At 39.3% G+C, this 22,080-nt stretch overlaps 1 protein-coding gene across 2 annotated transcripts; it reads right to left on the bottom strand.

The window, feature by feature from the left end:
- Positions 1-715: 715 nt before the first annotated feature.
- On the bottom strand, positions 716-18,367 carry LOC133408593 (dual specificity calcium/calmodulin-dependent 3',5'-cyclic nucleotide phosphodiesterase 1B-like). 2 transcript variants are annotated; one of them, XM_061687654.1, is made up of 14 exons: positions 18,170-18,367; positions 12,590-12,703; positions 12,260-12,442; positions 11,640-11,706; positions 11,407-11,523; positions 10,360-10,500; positions 9,669-9,769; positions 7,915-8,040; positions 5,840-5,941; positions 5,648-5,768; positions 4,335-4,416; positions 4,109-4,226; positions 2,892-3,028; positions 717-1,179 (listed from the first exon to the last, which is right to left on the bottom strand). In XM_061687654.1, exons 1-14 carry the CDS (start codon positions 18,220-18,222, stop codon positions 1,082-1,084), a joined length of 1,560 nt encoding a protein of 519 aa, XP_061543638.1. In that variant the 5' UTR covers positions 18,223-18,367; the 3' UTR covers positions 717-1,081. The 2 variants fall into 2 exon arrangements, with proteins under 2 accessions (XP_061543639.1, XP_061543638.1); XM_061687655.1 differs by lacking the exon at positions 18,170-18,367 and having other exon boundaries at positions 716-1,179; positions 12,346-12,442; positions 12,590-12,683.
- Between the last annotated feature and the right edge of the window lie 3,713 nt (positions 18,368-22,080).

Here is a 22,080-nt window from a genome sequence, read left to right on the forward strand (position 1 = left end):
CTTCCGGTTAACCCTTAAAAGCCCACCTCAGTTGAGGCATTTCGCAAACCCACCAGTCACAACATTAAGTACCCCTGCACAATATAACGAGAGCTGAGACAAGAGCTGTATTCAACTCTATTGAAGTTGTAATAACAATCAGTCACCACCCAAGTTCTACACGTTTAGTCCATTAAGAGGTTTGATGGCATTTCTCGTGTTTTACAATAATACCGGTAATTATTGTTATAATAAATGTAAAAAGGGAACAATATGAACCAAATCAGGTCAAAAACATTGAACAATACTCCTAATAACAATAATAGTATAATCAACATGAGAATTTTCTTGAAATATTAAAACAAATTCATCATTATTTCATTTGTTATTCTCGTGCATTTTTATTGTTTCAATAAAATTAAAATAAAAGCAACAGTATTCAATATTGATAATAGTAACAATCTATTGTTGATGTATCGATTATTATTAATGTGAAATGGAAATGGCTTTAATCAAATCAGATTTTTATGGTAATACGTATAAGCATTTTAAATTATAAACAAGTTAATGATTATAATTTCTATTCAGTTCCTAATGTCTTCATTTTTATAGTTACAGTGTTATTAATAAAACAATAATTGGAAGCAACCAGATCATTTTAAACACTTTTTAAGTGCCATAATAAAATTAATGGTTTAATAATTGCCTTTTAAACTTGATATTTAAAGTGAATTATTGTGAAAATTGGAATTTGTAGTCCATTTTATTGGATAAAACAATACATACTGTACATACATAGTACTGCTACTACTACTACTACTACCACCACTACTATTAATAATAATAGTAATAATACTATTAAGGTGGTAAAAATACTTGTGACAAGTTGTCTGTTTGGTAAATTAATTTAATAACATGGTCTAGTTATAGCGCAACATGTCCAGCATGTCATACAATTTACACAATTAAATTATGTTATCGAAAATGAGACAGTACATCATCAGCATTGTGGTTTCGTTACAAACAGTGACTCTCAGCTAAACAGATATATTGTTAAAACAATAAAATCAAAGAGAGAGAGAGAGAAAACAAATAGTAAAGTCTATTGTTTAGTGTGTGTGGTGGCGTCCTGCTCGGGTTTGTGCGACTGCTCCTCTGGTGCGCCTCGCTGCTCCTTTGTCACTTTGGCCTCTGAGACTCCTGCAGGGTTATCAAAGAAACACTGGATAAAATTAGCTGTAAAATCGATTGTTTTGTTTCAAAATGATCCTGAGTGATTATCCTATGATGTGGATTGTATAAACAGTGATTTGTCCTCTCCGATCTGCTCGGAAAACCGTCGCGGTTGACAATCGTAAATGTTAAACCTGTTTAATAACGTGGTGCCTTGACTTACGAGGTTAATTTGTTTCGTAACTCAAACCACTCATATGTCAAATCATCTTTCCCCAAATGTATCGAAATGCCATTAATCCATTCCAGCCCAGACGTTTTTTTTTCTTTTTCAATAAGAAAAAGAGCAGGCTACAGTATTGCACTGTATAGAAAATACAGTAATAACATAATTTAATAGAATGTAAAGAATTAAACAGTTTGCGCATCATGATTTCATGCTTCAATATATTGTGCGGCTCCTTTCGATGTGCACGCCTTGGCCACCAGGAGGCAGTATAATAAAGACATCTGAAACACAAAGATGAGTTTCACAACTAAGTGACTAAGTAAGATGCAGGAATATCGTTTGTTGTTTTTTGCAGAGGATACAGACTCTATTCCTGTGAGTATTGTTATATTGTCTGTCTACATGTATTTCTGCACTGTTTGTGTTAAAATATCCATAGCTATAAAGGTTAAACTTCCGAAGATTCAACGCTAATTTCGTTAGCCTGTCTATGGCGTTTTGCATGGTGAGTTAACACTAGACTAGCACAATTAAAGTTGTGTATTTTGTTTTTTTAATTAATTAATTTTGCTCAAACTATTTTAACACAATCAGTGTTGATTTGTTAATCATTTGTTAGTGAGCTAATATCTCGTTCCATAAGCAGTGTTTCTGAGACTTGCTTCACATCTGTGTTGCATGGAGTCCACAAACCATAAACAAGTACTTCTCCCAGGATGATCACATTGATGCCATTTCACAATTCCTCTGCGTGTCTCGGTTGGCCTGGAATAGCGGTTCAGTTTTGTTTTGACTCCATGCAACATAAATGTGAAGCACTCCTTATTTAGCATGCTGCCAAAGGGCACCCAGAATGCCCGAGGATACGAAAAACAGGAAGAGTACTAGAAGAAGAAGAAGAAGTAGAAGGCGCTAGGCTAACTGCTAGCTTATCGCTCAACACAAGCATTTGCTCGTCTGTTTGCGTCCACCGACGGCTCGAGCTTTCTGGTTGGCCGTCGTTCTGTTTCACGTCACAATGACAGAGTTTGTGGTTTGTCCCAACTCAGTGTGGACTACACACACAAGGATTTGCCGGCGAAAATATCGAACAGGTCTAACATTTACAATACTGGGTTTCCCATCGGATCACTTTTAGCACACCCAACACCACAAGATAATAGCTCAGCACAATCTTTTAGGGACATGCGATAATCAAGCCTTTTGCTGACTTTCATCGAAAGAAGCGAACCTGGCTCAAATTTGGCCTGATTGTCGGAATGTGTGGATCCCGCTTTAAACATTTACGATCGTCTGCCCCGACTGTTTTCTGAGCAGATTGGAAGAGGAGAAATTACTGTTAACACACCCCAAACCACAAGATAACCTTCGGGTAATCTTCTAGAGATATTTGATTATCGGGCTTTTGCTGGTTTTTGATCGGAAGAGGGGAAAATTGCTCAATTTAGGCCCAATTATCTGTATGCGTATAGCGCGCTTTCCTGTGGATGGTGATTGGTGGTGAACATACCGTTGGAGCCACCTTCTTTCCACTTGAGCCTGTTGTCGTCGGTGTGACGCGTCCACGTCGAACGGAAGCTCACCAGCTCGGCCGTGATGTGAGCCAGACTCCACTGCAGTCCTCTGGAGCTCTCCTTCCACACGTTACTAGTATGCAAACAAAGACCATACACCAGGCAGTCACCAGGCAACCGGGAGAAAGTCCAATTGATCTAGTCCGAGTGTGACTTTTTATATATTCCTCTCGCTAATAAGTGACTCAAACAAAAAAGACACAAACGTTTAAATATGAAGATTTCTCATAAGTGGATATTTTGTATTTACCACTTGGCTTAATTCTAACACACTAGACAGCGAATAATTCTTCAACTGTTGGACACCGAGCCAATTGGATGTTCGGCGAGGTTCTGTGTCATTTTACACTGGTTGAAATCTTTTTACACTACAACTTTCACTAACAAGGAAGAATGATAAAAGGAATGAAACAAGGCCTCCAAGTAGCACAAATCCTTTACGATGTATAACCAATCGAACCTAAAAGCATCGAAGGATTATTTCCACAACGTATTTTTCATTTTTCTTTGGCTTGTTTTTGGCAACACCGACTCTAGAAGAAGGAGCGACCTTGGCGAGGGGTGGTAACAGATGATGAAGAAGAAGACTATTCATCCCAAGGTAATCTCTGCCAGTGTTTACATTTTTAAATGATCACTTCTACAAGATTCCTCAAAAATCGCAATGTCTCATCACTGGTGAGCTACACTTAGATGTCGTTGTGGCCCGCGGGCACCACGTTGGGGACCCCTGTATTACAGCGTGCGTGTGTGTGATTTTTGGCGTAATTACACTTGATAAATGTACTTTAGTTCTTTCCATTCTCTTTTGTTATGTTTTTTAAAAATATATATTTTTTCAATATAGTGGTATTTTCTTTTATTAAAAATGTAACAAAAAATGGTGGTGTTTCTATTGGAACGGATCAACGGCATTTCCATTCATTTCAATGTGGAAAGATGATTTGAGTTTTGATTTAATTTGCGGGGGTCATGGAACAAATTAAAAGTCATCGCACGACTGTATTTCTATAACGTTTTATGAGAGAAAAAAATATATAATTTAAGGTTCGATTGTGTTTGAATACAAGCCCACATTCTGGTCTCATTATTTGGATGTTCTTAAAAAATAACTGACTCCCCTCCCAGTAGCGTACGCAGGCTGATGTTGTACCTGTGTCTGTTGCAGGGGTCCGGTGGTCCCGGGTTCTCCTCCACCAGAGGAACCACTATCTTTTCTGCCATGTCCGTCAACAAGGAGAACGTCGGGTACACGATAAAGTCGATGAAACCTACAGAAAAGAAATTCAACCTGTTATCCAGGTAAAATGAAAAGTGTCAAAGTGCTTCTTTTTTTTTTTTCTTTTTTTTTTTGGGGTGTGTATGTTTGTTCGACATACCGATTTGGGACTCGGCCACCAAGGTGCTTTTTCGATCACACAGCGGCGAGAAGGGCAGACCTAGCTCCGCCTCTCTATCACCCTCCCCAAGGTAGAAAGAGAGAACGAGCAGATATCTTAAAAGGCATCTCACTCCAAGCCTCGAAATTACTACGCCAAGATGATGTGACACCTTTAAAGTGCTTCTTCTTCTTCTTCTTTTGTTTTCTTTTTTTTTTTACAGTAACAGAAAAAAACCCTGAACATGCTTTTCTTGTAAAATTCTTAAAGAGAAACAGTAGGCCTCCTCTTTTCTTTTTTTGGGGGTAAAAAAAAAAGCAGCACAGAAGCGCACGCTGACAGCGAAAGATGTGATGGAAGACAGTTGGCGAAAGCTATGAAAATAAAGTGGTATTTTCTTTAAAAAAAAATACATTCTTAAATTAATAAAATACTAATTTTACAAGAAAAAAGTCAACATTTTGGGGAATTAAGTAATATTTTTTCAAGAAGGAGTAATAAGCTAAAGTGAAGTAATGTCATAATCTTACAAGAATGATGTTGCAGTCTGAGGAGAAAAAAAGTGATATTTATTCTAGAATGAAATCATATTTTTTGAGGGACTGTCTGAATTACACAACAATAAAGTTGATTTTTTTATGAGAAAAATTCACAATATTATGAGAAGAGAATTGCAATGTTATGAGAAAAAAATCATTATTTTTCAAGAAAAAAGGCGTCTCACAAACATCTAAGATTAAAGTTGTAACATAAATAACTACAGTGTTTGACGGTAATTATTTCACAGGAATAATGTCACAATGTTACAAAATAATTTTAATGCTCTGAGAATATAGTCAGAATTTGCCAGGAAAAATCTCACAGGATCAAAACGCATAATGTTAGGAGTAAATAGTTGTAATTGTGGGAGAATAACATTGAAATACACAAATAATGATCTTACAAGGATAAAATTGTAATATTATTAAGTGATGAATATTGTAAAATTATGATTAGAAATCAAATTGAATGAATCGATAAAAGCATTGGTATCTGTAAAAGGCTGAATTTTATGGCAACGAACATCATTGCATCGTGCAGACAGTATGTAATATGTATTTTCCCTTGTTCCTAGTGTGACCCAAAATATGTACATCACTTTAATGCCCAGCCTCCTGCTCAATGTGAGCCGTGATTGGCTCTTAGTCCCTCACCGTCTCAGGAGACCTTGCACAGGATCAGCAGTGTAGATGATGGATGGAATGACTGACCTTTGGAATAAGACCTGTACAAACTACTATTGAAGACTTTGTCAGCTTTTGACATGTTCCTACCTGCCTGAAGAATTCCTCCATCAGGGCTTTGGTCCACCTGGAGTGCAGAGACCAGGGTTTAGACGGATGGCTGATGTCGGCCGTGTGGAGTAACAGTGACAAAGCTTTGGACTTCTCGATCCTATTAGACAAAAATAAAATAGTGTTGGTTTGGTGCCCCCTAATGAGGTCCCGAACGTGCGCCAGTGTTACCGTTCATGTTGCTGCAGACAGGATTTCATGGCTTTTACTTGGAGGAGGTGAGAGGTCATGTCTGTGGATAGCACCATCTCGATGACGAGGGAACGCAACTCCCTGTGTGGGCATTTGAAATAAGAAAACTGCGTGAAAACGGTACAAAAGTGGGATTTCAGGAGCTGGTGTTGTTCCTGTGATGAAAGGGATTGCTTCAATAGGCAAACGCTAGTTAGAGCCAATGCAAGAGTTGAAAAAATGTATTGTAGTTTGTATTTCACATTAGAAAAAGAATGTATTAATATTACTGAATTATGCCTGGAGGCGGGGGGATCGAATAACTCGGTTAAGTCGACTTCAAAAATAGGTTGACATAAAACTTCTGCCTCAAAAAGAAGTGTTCCGCCCCGCAACCTCTGTTTCACACGGACATTTATTGCAGACGGACGCAGTGTTGGGCCAATGATGAACTTTGCCAAAAAGGAGCGTCTGTAAGTGATCTTTAAGACACTGGCACACTAACACACTTCACTACACTACTACACTAACATGTTACGTATGAGTGAGCTGAATGGCAGCGTTTTTTGACCTAAAATGGTAATCGATAGCACGCTAATGCTAACGGCGGTTGCTAACCGTTTAGCATTTAGCATTTTCAAATTCTGTACACCGAATTTATACCATACACTCAGTACTAACATATGCAGTTTCAGGGTTGAAGTCCATCTGATTATTATTGTGATCAATTGGAGAAGCTATTCCAAAAAGATTTGATGCCCAGTTTTGATGTATTTATTTACTAACATTGTTCTCGTGGTTGCATTAGTTCATCTTTTTAAAAGATGTATTTTCTGTTCTTGTTCCTTTATTGGGTTTCATTATAACGTTCTCAAGATAATTGTGTGGATATCACCATGAAATAGGATTTGAATCAACAATAGTGCATAAAAATTGTACAAAAGCACAATTTCAGATGTGTGCGAAAAAGGATCTCACAAGAATGCAGTTGCAATGATGTGAGTAAAAAGTTGGATTACAAAAATAAAGTTGTAATGTTACAAGAATAGTCACAACAACAAAAAAATCTTACAAAAATAAAGTCATAATATGACCACAAAGAAAAAGTTAGGGGACAAAAATTTCAATTTTGCAAGAATTCAGTTGTAAAGATTATAAAAATGAAGTGTTATTTTAAAGAAAAAGTCATAATATGAGAATTAAGTTGTATTTTTTTCAGGGAAAAAAACGCAATCTTACAAAGTCCTAACATTACAAATTAAAGTCATGATGTGGCAAGTTATAATATTATGATAAAAAAATCTCCAAATTTACAAAAATAAAGTAGTAATGTTATCAGAAAAAAGTTGCGTTTTATTTCGAGATTTTTTTTTGTAATTTTAGAACAATAAAGTCGCAATGCTCTGAGAAAAATGTTAATCAAAATAAAATCAAACGAAGTTTTTACAAGACTAAAGACATTGTTTTAGAAAGATCTCACAAGAAATAAATGCAATGTTTCTAGTAAAAAGTTGGATTATGTACAGTACATAAAGTCGTAATGATACAAGATAAAAGTCATAATATTACGAGAAAATAAATCTTATAAAGTAATATAATGTAATCAAAAATAAAGTCGTAATATCAGAATAACATTTTATTTTCTTCAGGGAAAAAAAACGCAATCTTACAAGGATAAAGTCACAATGTTACAAGAACAGCTGTAATATTATCAGATAAAAATTATGTAAAGTTAATCCTTCTAAGGTAGCATTTTTGTTGGGGGGATTTGTTTGACAATGAAGTTGTCAAGAAAAAAAACATCTTGTGTGTGATCTTGTGTTAGATCAGAAATCTTGTACTTGTAGTAATGTACTTTTCTGTGTTGTTGATTCAGTCTCAGCTAGATTGCTGTGTAAACAAGTACAGCATGACGTAAGCCATGGGAAGTTGAAATTCATCCCTTTAAAAATATACTTAAAAAATAAGTTAATTGACGATTAGTTTTCCCTTTAGTCAACCAAGGAAATTTAGTGAGTCTTGTACATGCTTCTTCATGGGCAGCAAAGGCCTTTTGAAAGTAGAAAATGTCTTACATCCACTCTTCTCGAGTCAAATGGATGAAGATATTCATTTGGTCGTCCTGCAGAAGGCGGAACGCTGCGCTCAGATGATGACTTTCCTGCACCGACCGGTCGTTGTAGATCAGTGCAAACTCGGACCTGACCAGACAAAAGACACATGGGAGGTAGCTGCGTTGACTAGCATAATCTACGCTGTTTAAATGAGATAGCCATTTTTCCGTTTGAAAATACTGTACCGTGCAGTACGAGTCACCTGACTTCAGAGCTTTTGGAGATACGAGCCGTCGTTCGGACAGACTTTTTTGCTTTGACTTTTGAGCAAAAATGTTAGATATAAGCGGCACCGAACACAACTCAACTCAGACTATATCAAGCAGCAATTTGGCAGATAGTGCTCAATTCTTCAAAAAAAAAAAGAGGCGCCTGTTGACGTTTACTGTCAAATTAAACCTAAAACAAAGAAAAATAAAAAAAATTTAAAAACAACCGCATACTGTAAGTTTGCCTTACGAAAGTTCGCTTAGTTTAATGCTAACAAACAATGTAAAACGCCATGAACAAGCTAATGGTTAACATCGATAGTTGTGGTTTGAGAAGCAACAGTCATTTGAACACAAATGGTGGAGCAACACATGTAGACAGATAATATAACAATACTCACAAATGACCAATATTACTGCAACTTACTAAGGAGCTAATACGGGGTCGATGTACAGTATCGCCATATGTCTGTATTATATTGCCCCCTAAGTGATCAAGGTGCACACACTAAAAGGAGCAGTACAATAATATGGCAAAAACTATTTACTTACATTCTATTGAATTATGTCATTTCTGTATGTTTTAAAAAATATATATAGTACAGCACTACACAGTGCTGTTTCTCTTCTTAAAAAACTACAAAAATCTTTGCCTGGCTTTTTTTGCAAGCTGAAATACATGAATGGCATTTCCATTCATTTCACTGGGGAAAGATGGTTACAGTGTTTTAAGTTACAAGCATAGTAACAGAACAAATTAAACTCGTATCTCAAGGCACCACTGTAATGTAAAGTGAATTAGTTCCAAACTATTAACTGTCATAATCAAAAATAACTTTATTAATAGCACAGGCCAGGCAATTCTTTAAATACAATATGAACAGTCATAAAAGTTTAAGCATGGTAAAATTGGTGTTTTTTTGTTTAGGTTGTTGTTGTTGTTGATTGTTATTTAATGTTTACAGAATAGATAACATGCATGTTTTCAGCACATTTAATACAGTAATGCGCTGTTTGTCATTAGCCATGAGGCCTTTGGCTAGACAAACAATTGTATTGCTCTTATTGAACTGAGAAGCCAGAACCCAGTCTTCATCGTCAACTTCCATTTCCTTTTGTATGGTTATCACACTTTTTTTTTTAGAAGCTTTGTTTTGTTTTGAACTTTTGAGACATAATGTTCCAGATCATTTTGGGTGACCTCCAAATTGTAGCACTTTTGTAGGCGCTCCACTTGGTAAATTCCACTGTATTTAGTTGGACATATAAACAATGAGTCACAAATAATCCAAGAGTCTCTCTCTCCTGCGAGGATGGCTATATGGGATCTAAAAATACTGATCTCCCACTGTGAAGATGTGTTTGTGTTAGAATTTAGCCCTCTATAAAACAACATAATGTATTTTATATTCCCTGACATGTCTAAATCTTAACTGGATCCTCGCAAGTAGCTGCTTTTGTTAGAATTTGGCAGAGGGTGGAGTTGTTCTAGGAAAAAAAGCTCACTTTGTGTGGATGTGAAAGTTGTTGGTGGTCCCCGTATGTTCGTAGTCGTGAATGGCTGCGGCGAACAGTGATGCCATCACCTCCAGCTCTGTTAGCCAGTGCTGATTGGTTCACACAGGGAACACAGCAATCAAACAATCATATTGCCATCATTTATCATCTTAGCCTTGACTTGCTCTTAACCCCTCAAAGTCTTGGTCTTGACTTGGTCTTATTGTCTCAAATTATTTGTCTTGACTCCTTAAAGTCTCAGTCTTGACTTGGTCCTACCTCTTAAATATCTCAAGTTTTGACTTGGTCTTAATTCCTTGAAGTCTAAGTGTTCACTTGGTCTTAACTACTGAAAGTCTTATGTCTTGGTCTTAAGTCTTGGTCTTGACTTCTTAATGATCAGATCAGAATCAGAATCATCTTTATTTGCCTAGTATGTCTAAAACACACAAGGAATTCGGTGTAGTTCGATTAATCGAAAAAAAATAATCGACTGATTAATCAATTATTAAAATAATAATTAGTTGCAGCCCTACTTGACTTGGTCTTAAGTCCTCAACGTCTTGTTCTTGAACTGGTCGTTAACTCCTCAAAGTCTTTGTCCTGACTTATTCTGATCTCTTCAAGTTTTTAACTTTTGCATTGATCTTAACGCCTCAAAGTCTTAACATTGACTTGGTTTTAGCTCATCAAACTGTACCACGAGGCCAGATCGCAGAAGCAGGCAGTGCATGGTCTGTGTGACGTCTGCGGCATGCACATGGCTGTGGTACGGGTTGTTGTGTTTGCAGTATCCTCTCTCCACAGCAGACAGGAACAGTGTCAGGCTTGAGATGGGGATCTAGAACAAATCAATCAATCATTTGACCCCCTTTTCAACCCTTTGCAAATGACATCTGTTGCGATCAAATTAACCCTTGAGTTGTGCAATGTTGTGCAATGTGGCAAAATAATCTTTCAATAAACATCACAGAGAAATTGAATTACTGTCCTGCAAATGATTTCCAAGCGTATGTTTTTGTTATCCACCAGGCAGTCATTTTAATGATATATATTTTTTCTGTTTCCCTTATCAGTGTGAGAAGGGTACCAAAATTATTCATGTTTACTGTCCTACATTTGGCCTTGTTACTTTGGAAAATGGGCACAGTGTGGTCTCAATGCCTTGGTCTTGACTTGTTCTTAATACCTCAAACTTGTGGTTTTAACATTGTGTTAAATCCTCAAAGTCTTGGTCTTATCGCCTCAAACGTTTTAGCCTTCACTTTGTTTTAAGTTGTCAAGGTCTTGGTTTTGAATCCTTATAGTGCTCGTCTTTACTTGGTTGTAAGTCGTTTACCTGGTCTTAACTCCTCAAAGTCTTGATCTTCACTCCTGAACGTCTTGGTAATGACCTGAATCTAATTCTTCAAAGCCTTTGTTTTGATTCCTCAAAGTCTTGACTTGATCTTAACCCTAAAAGTCTTGAGTCTTTACTTGGTCTTCGTCTTAAAAACTCAAAGTCTTAGTCTTGACAATTCAAAGTCTTGACTGAGTTTTGAATTATGTGGTTTTAGTTTACCTGTCGCCTTAATCGTCATTGCATAATGCATTGGCAAATAACATGCTTACATACAGGTAGCTGATTCAGATACCGATATCCCATCTACACTGCCAGATCAGGGTTTATTGTTCCAACTAAACTGTACCGCTTGGTAGAAATGTGGCTTCATATATTGTGGATGATGAAACTGAATGCAAATGGAACCTTGAAGCGGCTGTTGAGCTCATATCTGGTAACAAGTTCGAAGAAGAGAGTTTGCAGTGCGTGATCAGAGCTGGCTGCGTTCAAGGCAAACACGTCAAAACTCCAGCGGTCAACGTCCTCCGGAGAGACATTGAGAGAGGGAGGTTAGCGTGACGGGATTATTGATACATGTGCTGCGTTCCAACGTGTTGCACAAGCACAAAACATATAACAGGTTGCATTGTGTGGCTTACCCTCAGACAGTTTACAACAGCAGCAGGTTGGTCTGGCATGGCGGCCGTGTAGGCTTTCTTGAACATCCTGGAATAATTCAGTGTTGATATTGAGTTCACTTGAAGTTCATGTGTTGAGACTGTGCAGCGAGCTCGTCTCAGGGGGTGTTTATATAAATCCTCCAAGTGCCCATACACTTGGATGAGGATGTTTTCAGAGAAAAGGGGGCCAATGTTTCACTGTCCTCTGCGGCCTTCTGTGCTGAATCACCTCATAGTGGTTGTATTCAAGTAAAAACACTACCACTTCCCCCATGGTTGTGTTCAAATGCATTCACAATCATTTGGTGATTGATTGGCAACCTGTCCAAAATGTATATTGTAATCCAATAAATTAACTGGGGTAGGGGCTTCCTCCTGCAATCAATCCTTAGTAGTGTTTCGCAAAGCTGACTTTTGTGCAGCAAGCGTGGGACTGATGTTAATCTGTTAGTCTGAATGGTTGTCTGTCTCTATTTGCCTTGTGATTGACTGGTGACCAATTAGAATCAGAATTTTTCGTGTTACGTGGTGCTAACCACTCATCCATTGCCCAATATGACAATGAAATTGTGAACAAAACAAACAAAATAAAGTCATACCTCTCCACAAATATCCCAGCCTGTACCGCGTGCACGATGCTACGAAATTTGGGCTTTTCGTCCGACCGCCGCCCTGACTGTCGTACCCTCTGAGTGAATGTTGACGCCAGCCAATCAGTGACCTCAGCAGGAAACCCATCAGACTGAAGCTGCTGGAGGTCATCCTCGGACTCCAAGCACTGCCTGACACACACACACACACACACACACACACACACCAACACACACGTTGTTGATTTCACGTTTCTCAATGGTCTTTTTGCTCCTATGTCACAATGCTAAAGATATTTCAATAACCTTACAATGCCACTGTTGTTAGTATTTTTCTACCTGGTTCCATCCAGATAAACAGCCTCCAGTAGCGATGCTGTCAAATCCAGATTCTTTTTGATGTCCTCAAAGTCAATGTCTTTGTCCTCCAGCTGCTTCAAGATGTTCCGGAGCCTAAAAGCAGTCATAATGAGTTCATATTTGTGATCAAAGACAAACAAAATTGCAGATGTCATTTGTGAGCTTGGTTGGTGAGAAGAAGTCAGCAGGTTGAAGAGCATTCTCTGTTTGGGCTTCAGTAATCTGGAATTTCCTACCCCCAGAAATTAGAATAGCTACCTTGGTAGAAATGTTTAAGTCTTGATTTAAGACTTATTTCTTTACTCTCGCATTTGGTTAAACCAAACCTATTGTGCAATTAGTCTCTTGCCCTGCCTTATGCCTTCACATCTGGATTTTGGCCTTTTTTAAGGTTCCTTCCGCCTCCCACCCCCTCTAAATGGGTTTTCTCTGGGTTTTTTTTCTTGCCTGGAAGAGTCCTTGATTTTTGTGAACTCTGCACCTGTGAAGCCCTTTTGTGGTTAAGAGCTACTGTATATACATTAACTTGACGTGATTTGGCCTGAGTTAGGTTGTTGTTGTTAGGTTCAACGGATTTACGGATTGCCACTGCCTGGAGGGCCCTCACGGTCCAGCTTTTGGAATCACTGATCTGATATGCCTTTGTTGTAATTCGTGTGTTTTTCAGAGTGGGTTCGAGTCTGGGCTGCAGCATTCATATGTGGTGTTTGCATATTGCATATTTGCCTCTGTTTTATTTTGAGTACACTGGCATCAAAACAGGCATGTTAGGTCCATTCGAGACTCTTTGTAAATATGTGCGCAGCGATTGACTGGCGACCAGTCCAAAGTCAACTGGGATAGGCTCCAGCTCACCCGGGACCCTAATGAGGACAAGGTGTATTGTAAATGGATGTGTGTTTTTGGTTTTCTTGTTTCATATTCTTTGCGATAGACTGTCCTGACTCAGAGACCCCAGTTCCTAGATCAGTGATGTGCGAACGTGATGCGGGAAACTATCCTGTTTCCCTTCATTCACATTTCATTTACAAAAAAAGTATTATTTATTTACTTCAAATCGTCTATCTATGCCAGTGACGTACAGTGACAGGCAGAACAATTTAATGCTTTCTTACTAGATGGAAGAAAGTACAATTGACCGGTATCTTGACCTATTGCCATTCAACAGCTTTGTGTTCAACTAAACAGGCTTAAATCTCAGAGTGAGTAAGTAAATTCAGGAGTAAACTGAGATGAGATCATCATTATTTCCTTGTATATATGTTCTTTTTTTGGGGTGGTGTGCCGTGAGATTTTTCGAATGTAAAATATGTGCCTTGGCTCAATAAAGTTTGGGAACCACTGCCCGAGCCTAATTACCGCCAAGAAGTACATTTTGGTACAGATGTAAATTATGCAGGGAAGTGTTCCGTGCAACCATACCACTTTAGTAACGTTTCCACCAAACGAGCCATTAGAGATGCAATAAATAAAATGATGATCTGACAAAGCAGTTTAATAGGGAGAAATTAATCTGCACGCGAACCTCCCTTTGCGGCTGACCAGTCTATTTTAACAAAACACGTTTACTCAAATATATCTATCCTTTTTTTTTTAACTTGTTATTGTCTAAGCAACATCCAGACTTTTAATCTTGAGGCGACACAATGCAACACGGCTCCCGCGAAGTGAGGAAGAGGTGGAGTATGACAATACATATCAGACAGGTCAAGTATCCGAGAGTGTTAAGAGATTTGTTCTCAAGCTATTTTCAACACTTTCAATTAATTAATAATGCATAAAAATAACAGAACACGTGGGGACAGAAAAATAGTATTGATTTGTGAAAAAATATAAATTGACTATATTTGCACACATGGAGTGACAGTATAGATTTGTATCCACATTGGAAAGTGGCGAGAAGAAATCTGTTTTCAATGCATTTTTTTCAGTTCTTTTTTTCTCTGCTACAACTCAGTCCACATTAGGCCAAATGGGAGCAAAACAATATGAATTGTACGACTTGAACCCCTATAGTATAAATCTAGGATCATTGGCACAGTAACCTGAAAGCACGTGTTTAAATCATGAGTTAGCAGGTTGATGTTCGCAGGGGGAAATGAGGTTTTCGCGAGAGTTCATTTGGAAGTCATTTCATGCCAAATTGTCCCAAGGAGGAAAAAAAAAAATGCCTTTGGCAAAAAGGAGATCGAGGCTGCCAATCTTTCCATGAGAAAAACTTCACATTCTTTGGCTCTTACATAAGGCACACTTTGCGAAAGTGATGTCTTGAGAGTTGGCCCTCTGAGAATGAATATTGTCGCTCAATCTGCGTTTGGGGCACAAAAGAGGACGTAATTAAAAGCCTTAAGAGATCAATTTTCTGCCATTCAGTTTTTTATTTACAAGCCATTTTGGATGTATTGATTGAATATAGGCACAATTTCAGAATTTTCACCTCTGTTACTTCAATTAACCAAAAATGGCAAACAAAAACTGACATGCTTGCAAAAGGCATCTTTGTGAAAATTATTGAAATTTAAAATGTCATTTAAAAAAAAATCTTGCATAACTTATTGCCATCATTTTAGGTTAACATTTCAGTTTGGACACATGACTTTTAATTGTAAATGTTCATATATGTCCACCATATGGTGCTACGTTTCCCCATTCAAAGCATGCAGCAACATTTCTCATCTTTTACTATTTTCTGTAAAGGTGCCTTGCTTCTGAGCTGATAAATGTGTCACTGATGTTGGCTAATGGTGTGTATGTAAAAAGAAAATGTCTGTCTTTCATGTCCAACCTCACAAGTATTTTCTCTTCACACACTCCGTATTATGAACTATGTAATTCAGTAATAAAGGCTTTAAATTCCAAACATATAATACTAATATTTGCGATGCATACTGTATTTCATACTGAAGTAGATTAAGTCGTTTAAAGTGAAAACAATTATATTGATAATATAATGTTATTATAAGCGGCACGGTGGACGACTGGTTAGAGCGTCTGCCTCACAGTTCTGAGGACCGGGGTTCAATCCCCGCCCCCGCCTGTGTGGAGTTTGCATGTTATCCCCGTGCCTGCGTGGGTTTTCTCCGGGCACTCCGGTTTCCTCCCACATCCCAAAAACATGCATGGTAGGTTCATTAGTGACTCTAAATTGCCCGTAGGTGTGAATGTGAGTGCGAATGATTGTTTGTTTCTATGTGCCCTGCGATTGGCTGGCAACCAGGTCAGGGTGTACCCTGCCTCCTGCCCGATGATAGCTGGGATAGGCTCCAGCACCCCCGCGACCCTAGTGAGGAGAAATGGCTCCGAAAATGGATGGATGGATGTTATTATAGCTTTTTGTTGTTGTGGACACATGGCCTTACAATACATTCTAACTAGCGGTGGTAGGCTATAGTACTGTATTTTAACAAACAGCGATACGTTACCGTGTGTTGTCCATTGTGATGCTGTTGTGGTGTGCAGGTTTTGCTTTCCAGTAGACACATTACACTTTATCTTCTTTTTTAAGTGTAAAATGATGCCACACTTTGGACATTCTCTGTCTTCCATGGACCTTTTATTTCTGGCTTGTCGCTATCGCACAAACTTATTTTGAAAGAAATTATCCCTCTGAAGCGTTGAGGCAGCGATTTCTTACTTTTTTTTAAATCAAGTTGTTCAAATAATCGTTTCAGCCCTAATTAAAATTTTCTCTCTAAATAAAAAATCTATTTGTTGTCATAATATTATGTTTTTAATTTCTTTGCAACTTTTTAATTCCATTGGTATTTAAGGGTCCATGTGGTAGTAATGTTTAATTGCTGTTAGGATTATAAGGGGGTCCTTGGTAAAAATTTCTCCCCTCCCCTGGATACAAAAAGTTAGAGAGCCCTGGATTTAAAGGACTTCTTAAGGGTTAATAAATTGCGCCATGTAGTCTGCATTCATGCAATTAATAACTCAACGAAGCTTCAACAGGTTTGCTCGGGTCTCCATGAGAAATCTCATCCTCTGTTTACAGAAACAGATTTATTCTCACACGCAGATATATTGGACGTGACGTGAGTTTCTTTCAAATAACGGACGACTTTCCCCCCACCCACACCCTGGACCCACTGTGACCGTTGCTGAAGCACTGCCAGACGACGACATGCGGCCAACTAACAGCCCGGGATGCTGCCGGCGACACTCGCAGCGTTTTAAGTGTTTATCACGCTGCCACAATCTTCAGAAAGCTGTTGAGCCATAAAAATAGCAAGCGCCCGTATGTCAGCGCTCATAATCTTTCCAGATAACTCCTTCGTTTGGGTCTTAGCGGCCGGGGAGACGCCTGACAAGCGCCTTTTTCCCCGGAAATGACTTGTCAAGAGCACTTTTGTTTATAGAGATGAAGGACAAATATTTTTTTGTCTTGTGGTACACAGTGGACATGTCACTGTTACTACTTGACTACAAGCTGTTACTACTTTACTAGCGAGCGAACAGTGCAAAAGTACTGCACAATTCCTTAAACTAACAAAAAAAAAGAAATTGACAAATCGGACTTTTTTTGCAACTACTGGATGCTATTAGGCTAATGAAATGTAATACTGAATAAATATTTTGACCCTTTTTTTGCCACACCTTTGGTCAGAGTATGGATAATTTGGGGCCTAACTGTACCTTAAGTTATTTTAGCAGGCTAAAAATATCTTTATATTTATCACTCTGCTGCACCTACCCCCAAGTCCACTGGCTAATGTAGAGCATTCTGATTAAAAAAACTAAAACATTTATAACATGTGTTCAGAAAATAAAATAATAATAATAAAGCAAATGACAAAAATAGCAAATATTTGTTTTAATTCATATCACTTAACACAATGTTTACAGTTTTTACAACGACTTTATCTCATCTCATGTCCAGCCAGAAAATACCCTTTTAACAAATAAAAAATTTAAAAAATCACCGGAATAACTTTGGGACTCAACTACAGCTAAACTTAGCTAAGGTGGTTATCCATCCATCTTCCCATTTTTTATACCGTTTGTCCTCTTTAGGATCGCAGGTGAGCTGAAGCCTATCTCAGCAGGGTACACTCTGGATTGGTTGCCGGTTTATCACAAGGCACATGTTGAAAAACAACCATTCAGACTCACATTGCAATGTGCAGAGTTGTGTTCATCAATGGATGCAAAGTCATTAACGCACCAACCAAAACAAAAGCCTCATGACCCATCTTCCGTGCAGCTCATTTCCCCTCCCACAAAGCCATGGCGCGAGAAAGTCAAGTGTTCCTGTAATAACTGGCAAGTGTCGTGGCTGCTAAGTATAGTCAGGTTGGTGAATACAAACCATGCAATCAGCTGTTTAGTACAAGTGTTCAAGTTTTGGTCTACAGACTAGAAATGTACAAGATGTGTATTACAGTTGCATGCCCCTGAACACCAATCAATCATTTTGGCATTCCTTTCAAAGACACAGCGACTTCTAGTGACTCTTTTCAGCACAACACACCTAACCAAGCAGTAGAGCCCCCTCAGTTAGGTTAGGTGGCGTTCAAATCTTCCATTCAAATGACTCAAACTGTGCTCTGATCTTACCTTGAGATGGGCATCTGCAGCCGTTTCTTACGGATTCGCACCAGTTCAGCCATTCCGTGCTTAAGCTGTGCCCTGATGGAACCCAGAGTTTTCTCCCAAAAACCAAAGCAAAAGTATGGGAAAAAAGAGGATTATTCTAGAGACCCCCCCCCCCCCGACCCAAAAAAATAAAAGTTCTCCAAAGCACCAACGCAAAAACTTGTGTGTCCTGAGACAGACTTGTGTTTCAACAACTCTCCCACCCACTTCTGGGGGGACCTACTCTATTTCACTCTGATTGGTCAGACGAGCCCAGACTGTGTCAGTGTGTGTGTGCGCGTGTGCTATGAGCATCTTTGTCAGTTTATGTGTGCGTGTGTGTGCACAAGTGTGAGTGCGGTGACCTCACTGATGAGGTGTTGACTGCAACCCTTTCAAGCCGTGTGTACTTAAATCCCAAATGAGAATTTTTCCAATGCTGCCACAAATCAGGGAGCCACAGAGACAGTCTTTCACCAGAGTCGCCCCAACTCACACTCATAAAACAAAGCTGGTCTTCTGGAGATGTCCACTACAGAGCAGCCACTCTGGGGGCTCACGTTTTGAATCCATTTTTTTCTGCTTCAGTTTATAATAAAGTATATAAAAATAAAAAATAATAAACAATACAAATACTGCGAATGGCTGGCGATCAGTTCAGGGTGTACCCCTCCTCCTGCCCGATGATAGCTGTGATAGGGTCCAGCACTCCCGCGTCCCTTGTGAGGATAAGCGGCTCAGAAAATGGATGGATGGATGGATGGACCATAAAAATCATTCTGATTCTAATAAATGCTGATTCTGTTTCTGAAAGTCAATGGCTCTTCACCACGCCATAGTAATAAAACGTCATTGGCGTCACAACAGTGCCATAGGTCTTTAGAGATGTATTACCAGGAGTCAGATAATGGTACACTTGTTGTATTGATATTGAATCGATATGATTTACAGTAATCACATATAAAGGGGACTCAATATCAGGGATTGAGGGATTTTTAAACTGTGAAGTATTCTGAGTATTCTGTGGCCCAGTACCATTGACTGCGGCATGGACCGGTGGTTGGGGACCAGTGCCATAGGCCCCACAAAGAGAACCCAACCACCCTCAAAGCACAATCGAGCCCCCTTAAAGCATACTGAAGATCCTCAGCCCCTATGAAGTGCCCACGAGCCCCTTGAAAGGTCCCATGAAGCCCACACGAAGAGCACCCGAGTCCCCTGTAGTGCAAGCATGCCCCTAAGAAGCCCTCACGAGGCAAGAACTTGTCTTGAAATGAGTCCCCACGAGGTGCACTGGACGCCCTAAAAATCCCCCACGAACTTCAGCCCCTACAAAGTGCCACCGAGCCCCTAAATAGCCACAGGAAATGCACCCGGGCCTTCATCACTGTTTGATTGTTTGAGAGCACGATAATTCAAATGGATTTTATTGACATGGGGCATAGGCCAAAGCCATTAAATTGTAGTGCAACTATGGATCAAGTTGAAGATCAAGTTTTTGCCAGATGCTCATTTTTAGAAGAGTAGGAAAGTTCCAGTTTGCGAAAGCTTTAAAGGGATTATACCACAAATAAATAAGCTCAGTAAAGTTTGTTAAACATGTTCTTAACTTTTTCCCCCTATGTTTGATACCCATGTGTAATCTTTTTATGGCGTTAGACCAACACTGTGCAGCAATGTGACTCGGGAAAACCCCTGCTTCAATCTATCACCCCCCCACACACCCTCATTGCTGGTACTGGTTTGGCTGCTGGGTCAGACTCACTCTCATGCTCCCATGCTCTTTGACATGACACAACATATTGCTGAAAATGAAGAAAAGTCACATCGACATGACTGGAAGCGGATTTTATTTTCACAAAAAGCAACCTGTGATGTCAAAGCGAGAAAAAAAAGACACACAAAGTCTGTGAAGTTGCTGAATTGGTGAGAGTTTCATTTCACAATATCCCATGTCCATCTTGGTGAAATTTCAAGATGGTACAGTTGTGGCAGATCAGAGATATCAGCTTTAAGGAGACAAAGGTGGTCCCCGGGGTGAGGTAAAGTGACAAGTAAATGTGTGAGCTATGGTGTCCACTAAAGGGATTATGTGGGAATTACAGCAGTTCCATCAGAATTGGAACTGTATCTGAATCTCTCATAACTTTTTCCCACCCCTATGCTAACCACAATCTAAATCCTAACCCCAACCCTAACCGGCCGACCCAACCGCTATTTTTTTTTAACCTTTTTCTAACCTCCCAAATGCCTTTACACACGGCACATAGCAAAGCATAGCCCATCGACGAACCCGTTCATTGTGGATTAATATGTACTGTACAAACACAGCCCAATTTCAATTCGTGTGCAGCACCGCCGTGACGTCAGATGGCGCATCCAATAGGAGAGATGGTGACAGAGTGATTTCAGAGTGAAAAGTGCAAGATAGTTTGCCAGTGTTGCAGGCTACAGTGGAAAAAGCATGGAGAAGCTCAAATACACCTGAATGTAGTCCCCAAATAGCTCTAGCTCATGGACGAGCCTGAACTCCCTGGGATACTGCTGTGTCTTCATCAATAGATGAACCCATTTCCTTTTTCTTGCTGCAGCCTACTTCACATCCAAACAAGAGGGCTACTCTCTGTTTGGTTGCTTAGCAACAGGAGACAAAAATGGCAAACTTGAGTCAGGCCGCAATCCTCCCTGTGCCCTGTGTGAACGACACGTAAAACAAGTGTGGTGTGAAAGCCCCTTAATCTAACCTTAACCCTATTGCCAACCTTCTAACACTCCACAATCCATAACCTTTAACATGCCTATAACCCTACCCGACCCATAATCTTCTAACCCTTCCCCTAACACTCCTCCACCTTACTTTAACCCCTTAAAACCCTTCATTCCAACCCTCTATTCCAGCGATTTCCAACCTTTATGGAGCCAAGGCACATATTTTACAATTGAAAAATCTCACGGCACACTAACAAACAAAAATGTCATAAAAAGTGGATACATGAATTACTGTATGTATACCTCCTGCCATCTAATAGAAGAGCATTTATTTGTTCTGTCTGTCACTATGCCTCACTGGCATAAATACATGATCAAAGATACATTATTTCTTGTAAATAATTTTTTTTTTGAGCAATTACGTCAAATTTTATAATTTCCCACAGCACACCTGAAGAGCGCGCACGACTCACTAATTTTCCCCGGCACACTGGTTGAGAATGACTCCTCTAACCTTACCGTAATGCTGGGATAGGAGAAGTGCGATGTTTGACACTCACTCATCTCAAACTCCCTGAAATTGGCTGACGATCAGTCCAAGGTGTACCCCGCCTCTCGCCCAGAGTCAGCTGGGATAGGCTCTAGCAAGCCCGCGACCCGAGTAAGGAAAAGCAGTACAGAAAATGGATGGATGGCTGGATGGATGGAAAATGGATGGATGGATAATCTCAAACTGTTGTGTTGAATGCAACGTCTCAAGGGATCGCTGTCAAAGAGTCAAAAACTACCGCTGACTTTTACTCTATGACTTGTCAATCCGATTGGCCTGTGACGGATGCGGCCCACGAAAAGAACCTGCCCTTTTCCACACAGCTGCTATAGACTGTCCCTGATGAATTGGTTAAACAAAGTTGTGTTTGAAACAAGCCATCTGGTGGTCAGGTTCCCCCGTAACTCTTCCAAAAATGCCGTTTTGTGACAGCTCCTAAATACATCCACTCCAGACTTTATTGGGTTCCTATCTGGTCCAATGCTTAAATCCTTAACCAAGTTTGGATAAAAAGTCTTTGGTTTGTGCGTAATCCTGTTTACAGACAAACGTACAAACAAACTAAGAGCTTCTGCTCCTCCTTCTTGGTAGAAGGTTAGCTCTTAAAATGCCAGAGAACACTCACTCCTGACGA

This window comes from Phycodurus eques, chromosome 10, assembly GCF_024500275.1.
Source record: "Phycodurus eques isolate BA_2022a chromosome 10, UOR_Pequ_1.1, whole genome shotgun sequence".
In the NCBI taxonomy this organism is placed as follows: Eukaryota; Metazoa; Chordata; class Actinopteri; order Syngnathiformes; family Syngnathidae; genus Phycodurus; species Phycodurus eques.

What these genes read in the sequence shown, in the direction of transcription:
- LOC133408593 (XM_061687654.1), bottom strand. Translation starts at nt 18,222, where the DNA reads ATGGCTGAACTGGTGCGAATCCGTAAGAAACGGCTGCAGATGCCCATC. An exon ending in GTTTATCTGGATGGAACCAG is followed by an intron (nt 12,443 to 12,589) that starts GTAGAAAAATAC and finishes TGTGTGTGTCAG; the next exon opens with GCAGTGCTTGGAGTCCGAGG. An exon ending in GGTGGCCGAGTCCCAAATCG is followed by an intron (nt 4,227 to 4,334) that starts GTATGTCGAACA and finishes TCTTTTCTGTAG; the next exon opens with GTTTCATCGACTTTATCGTG.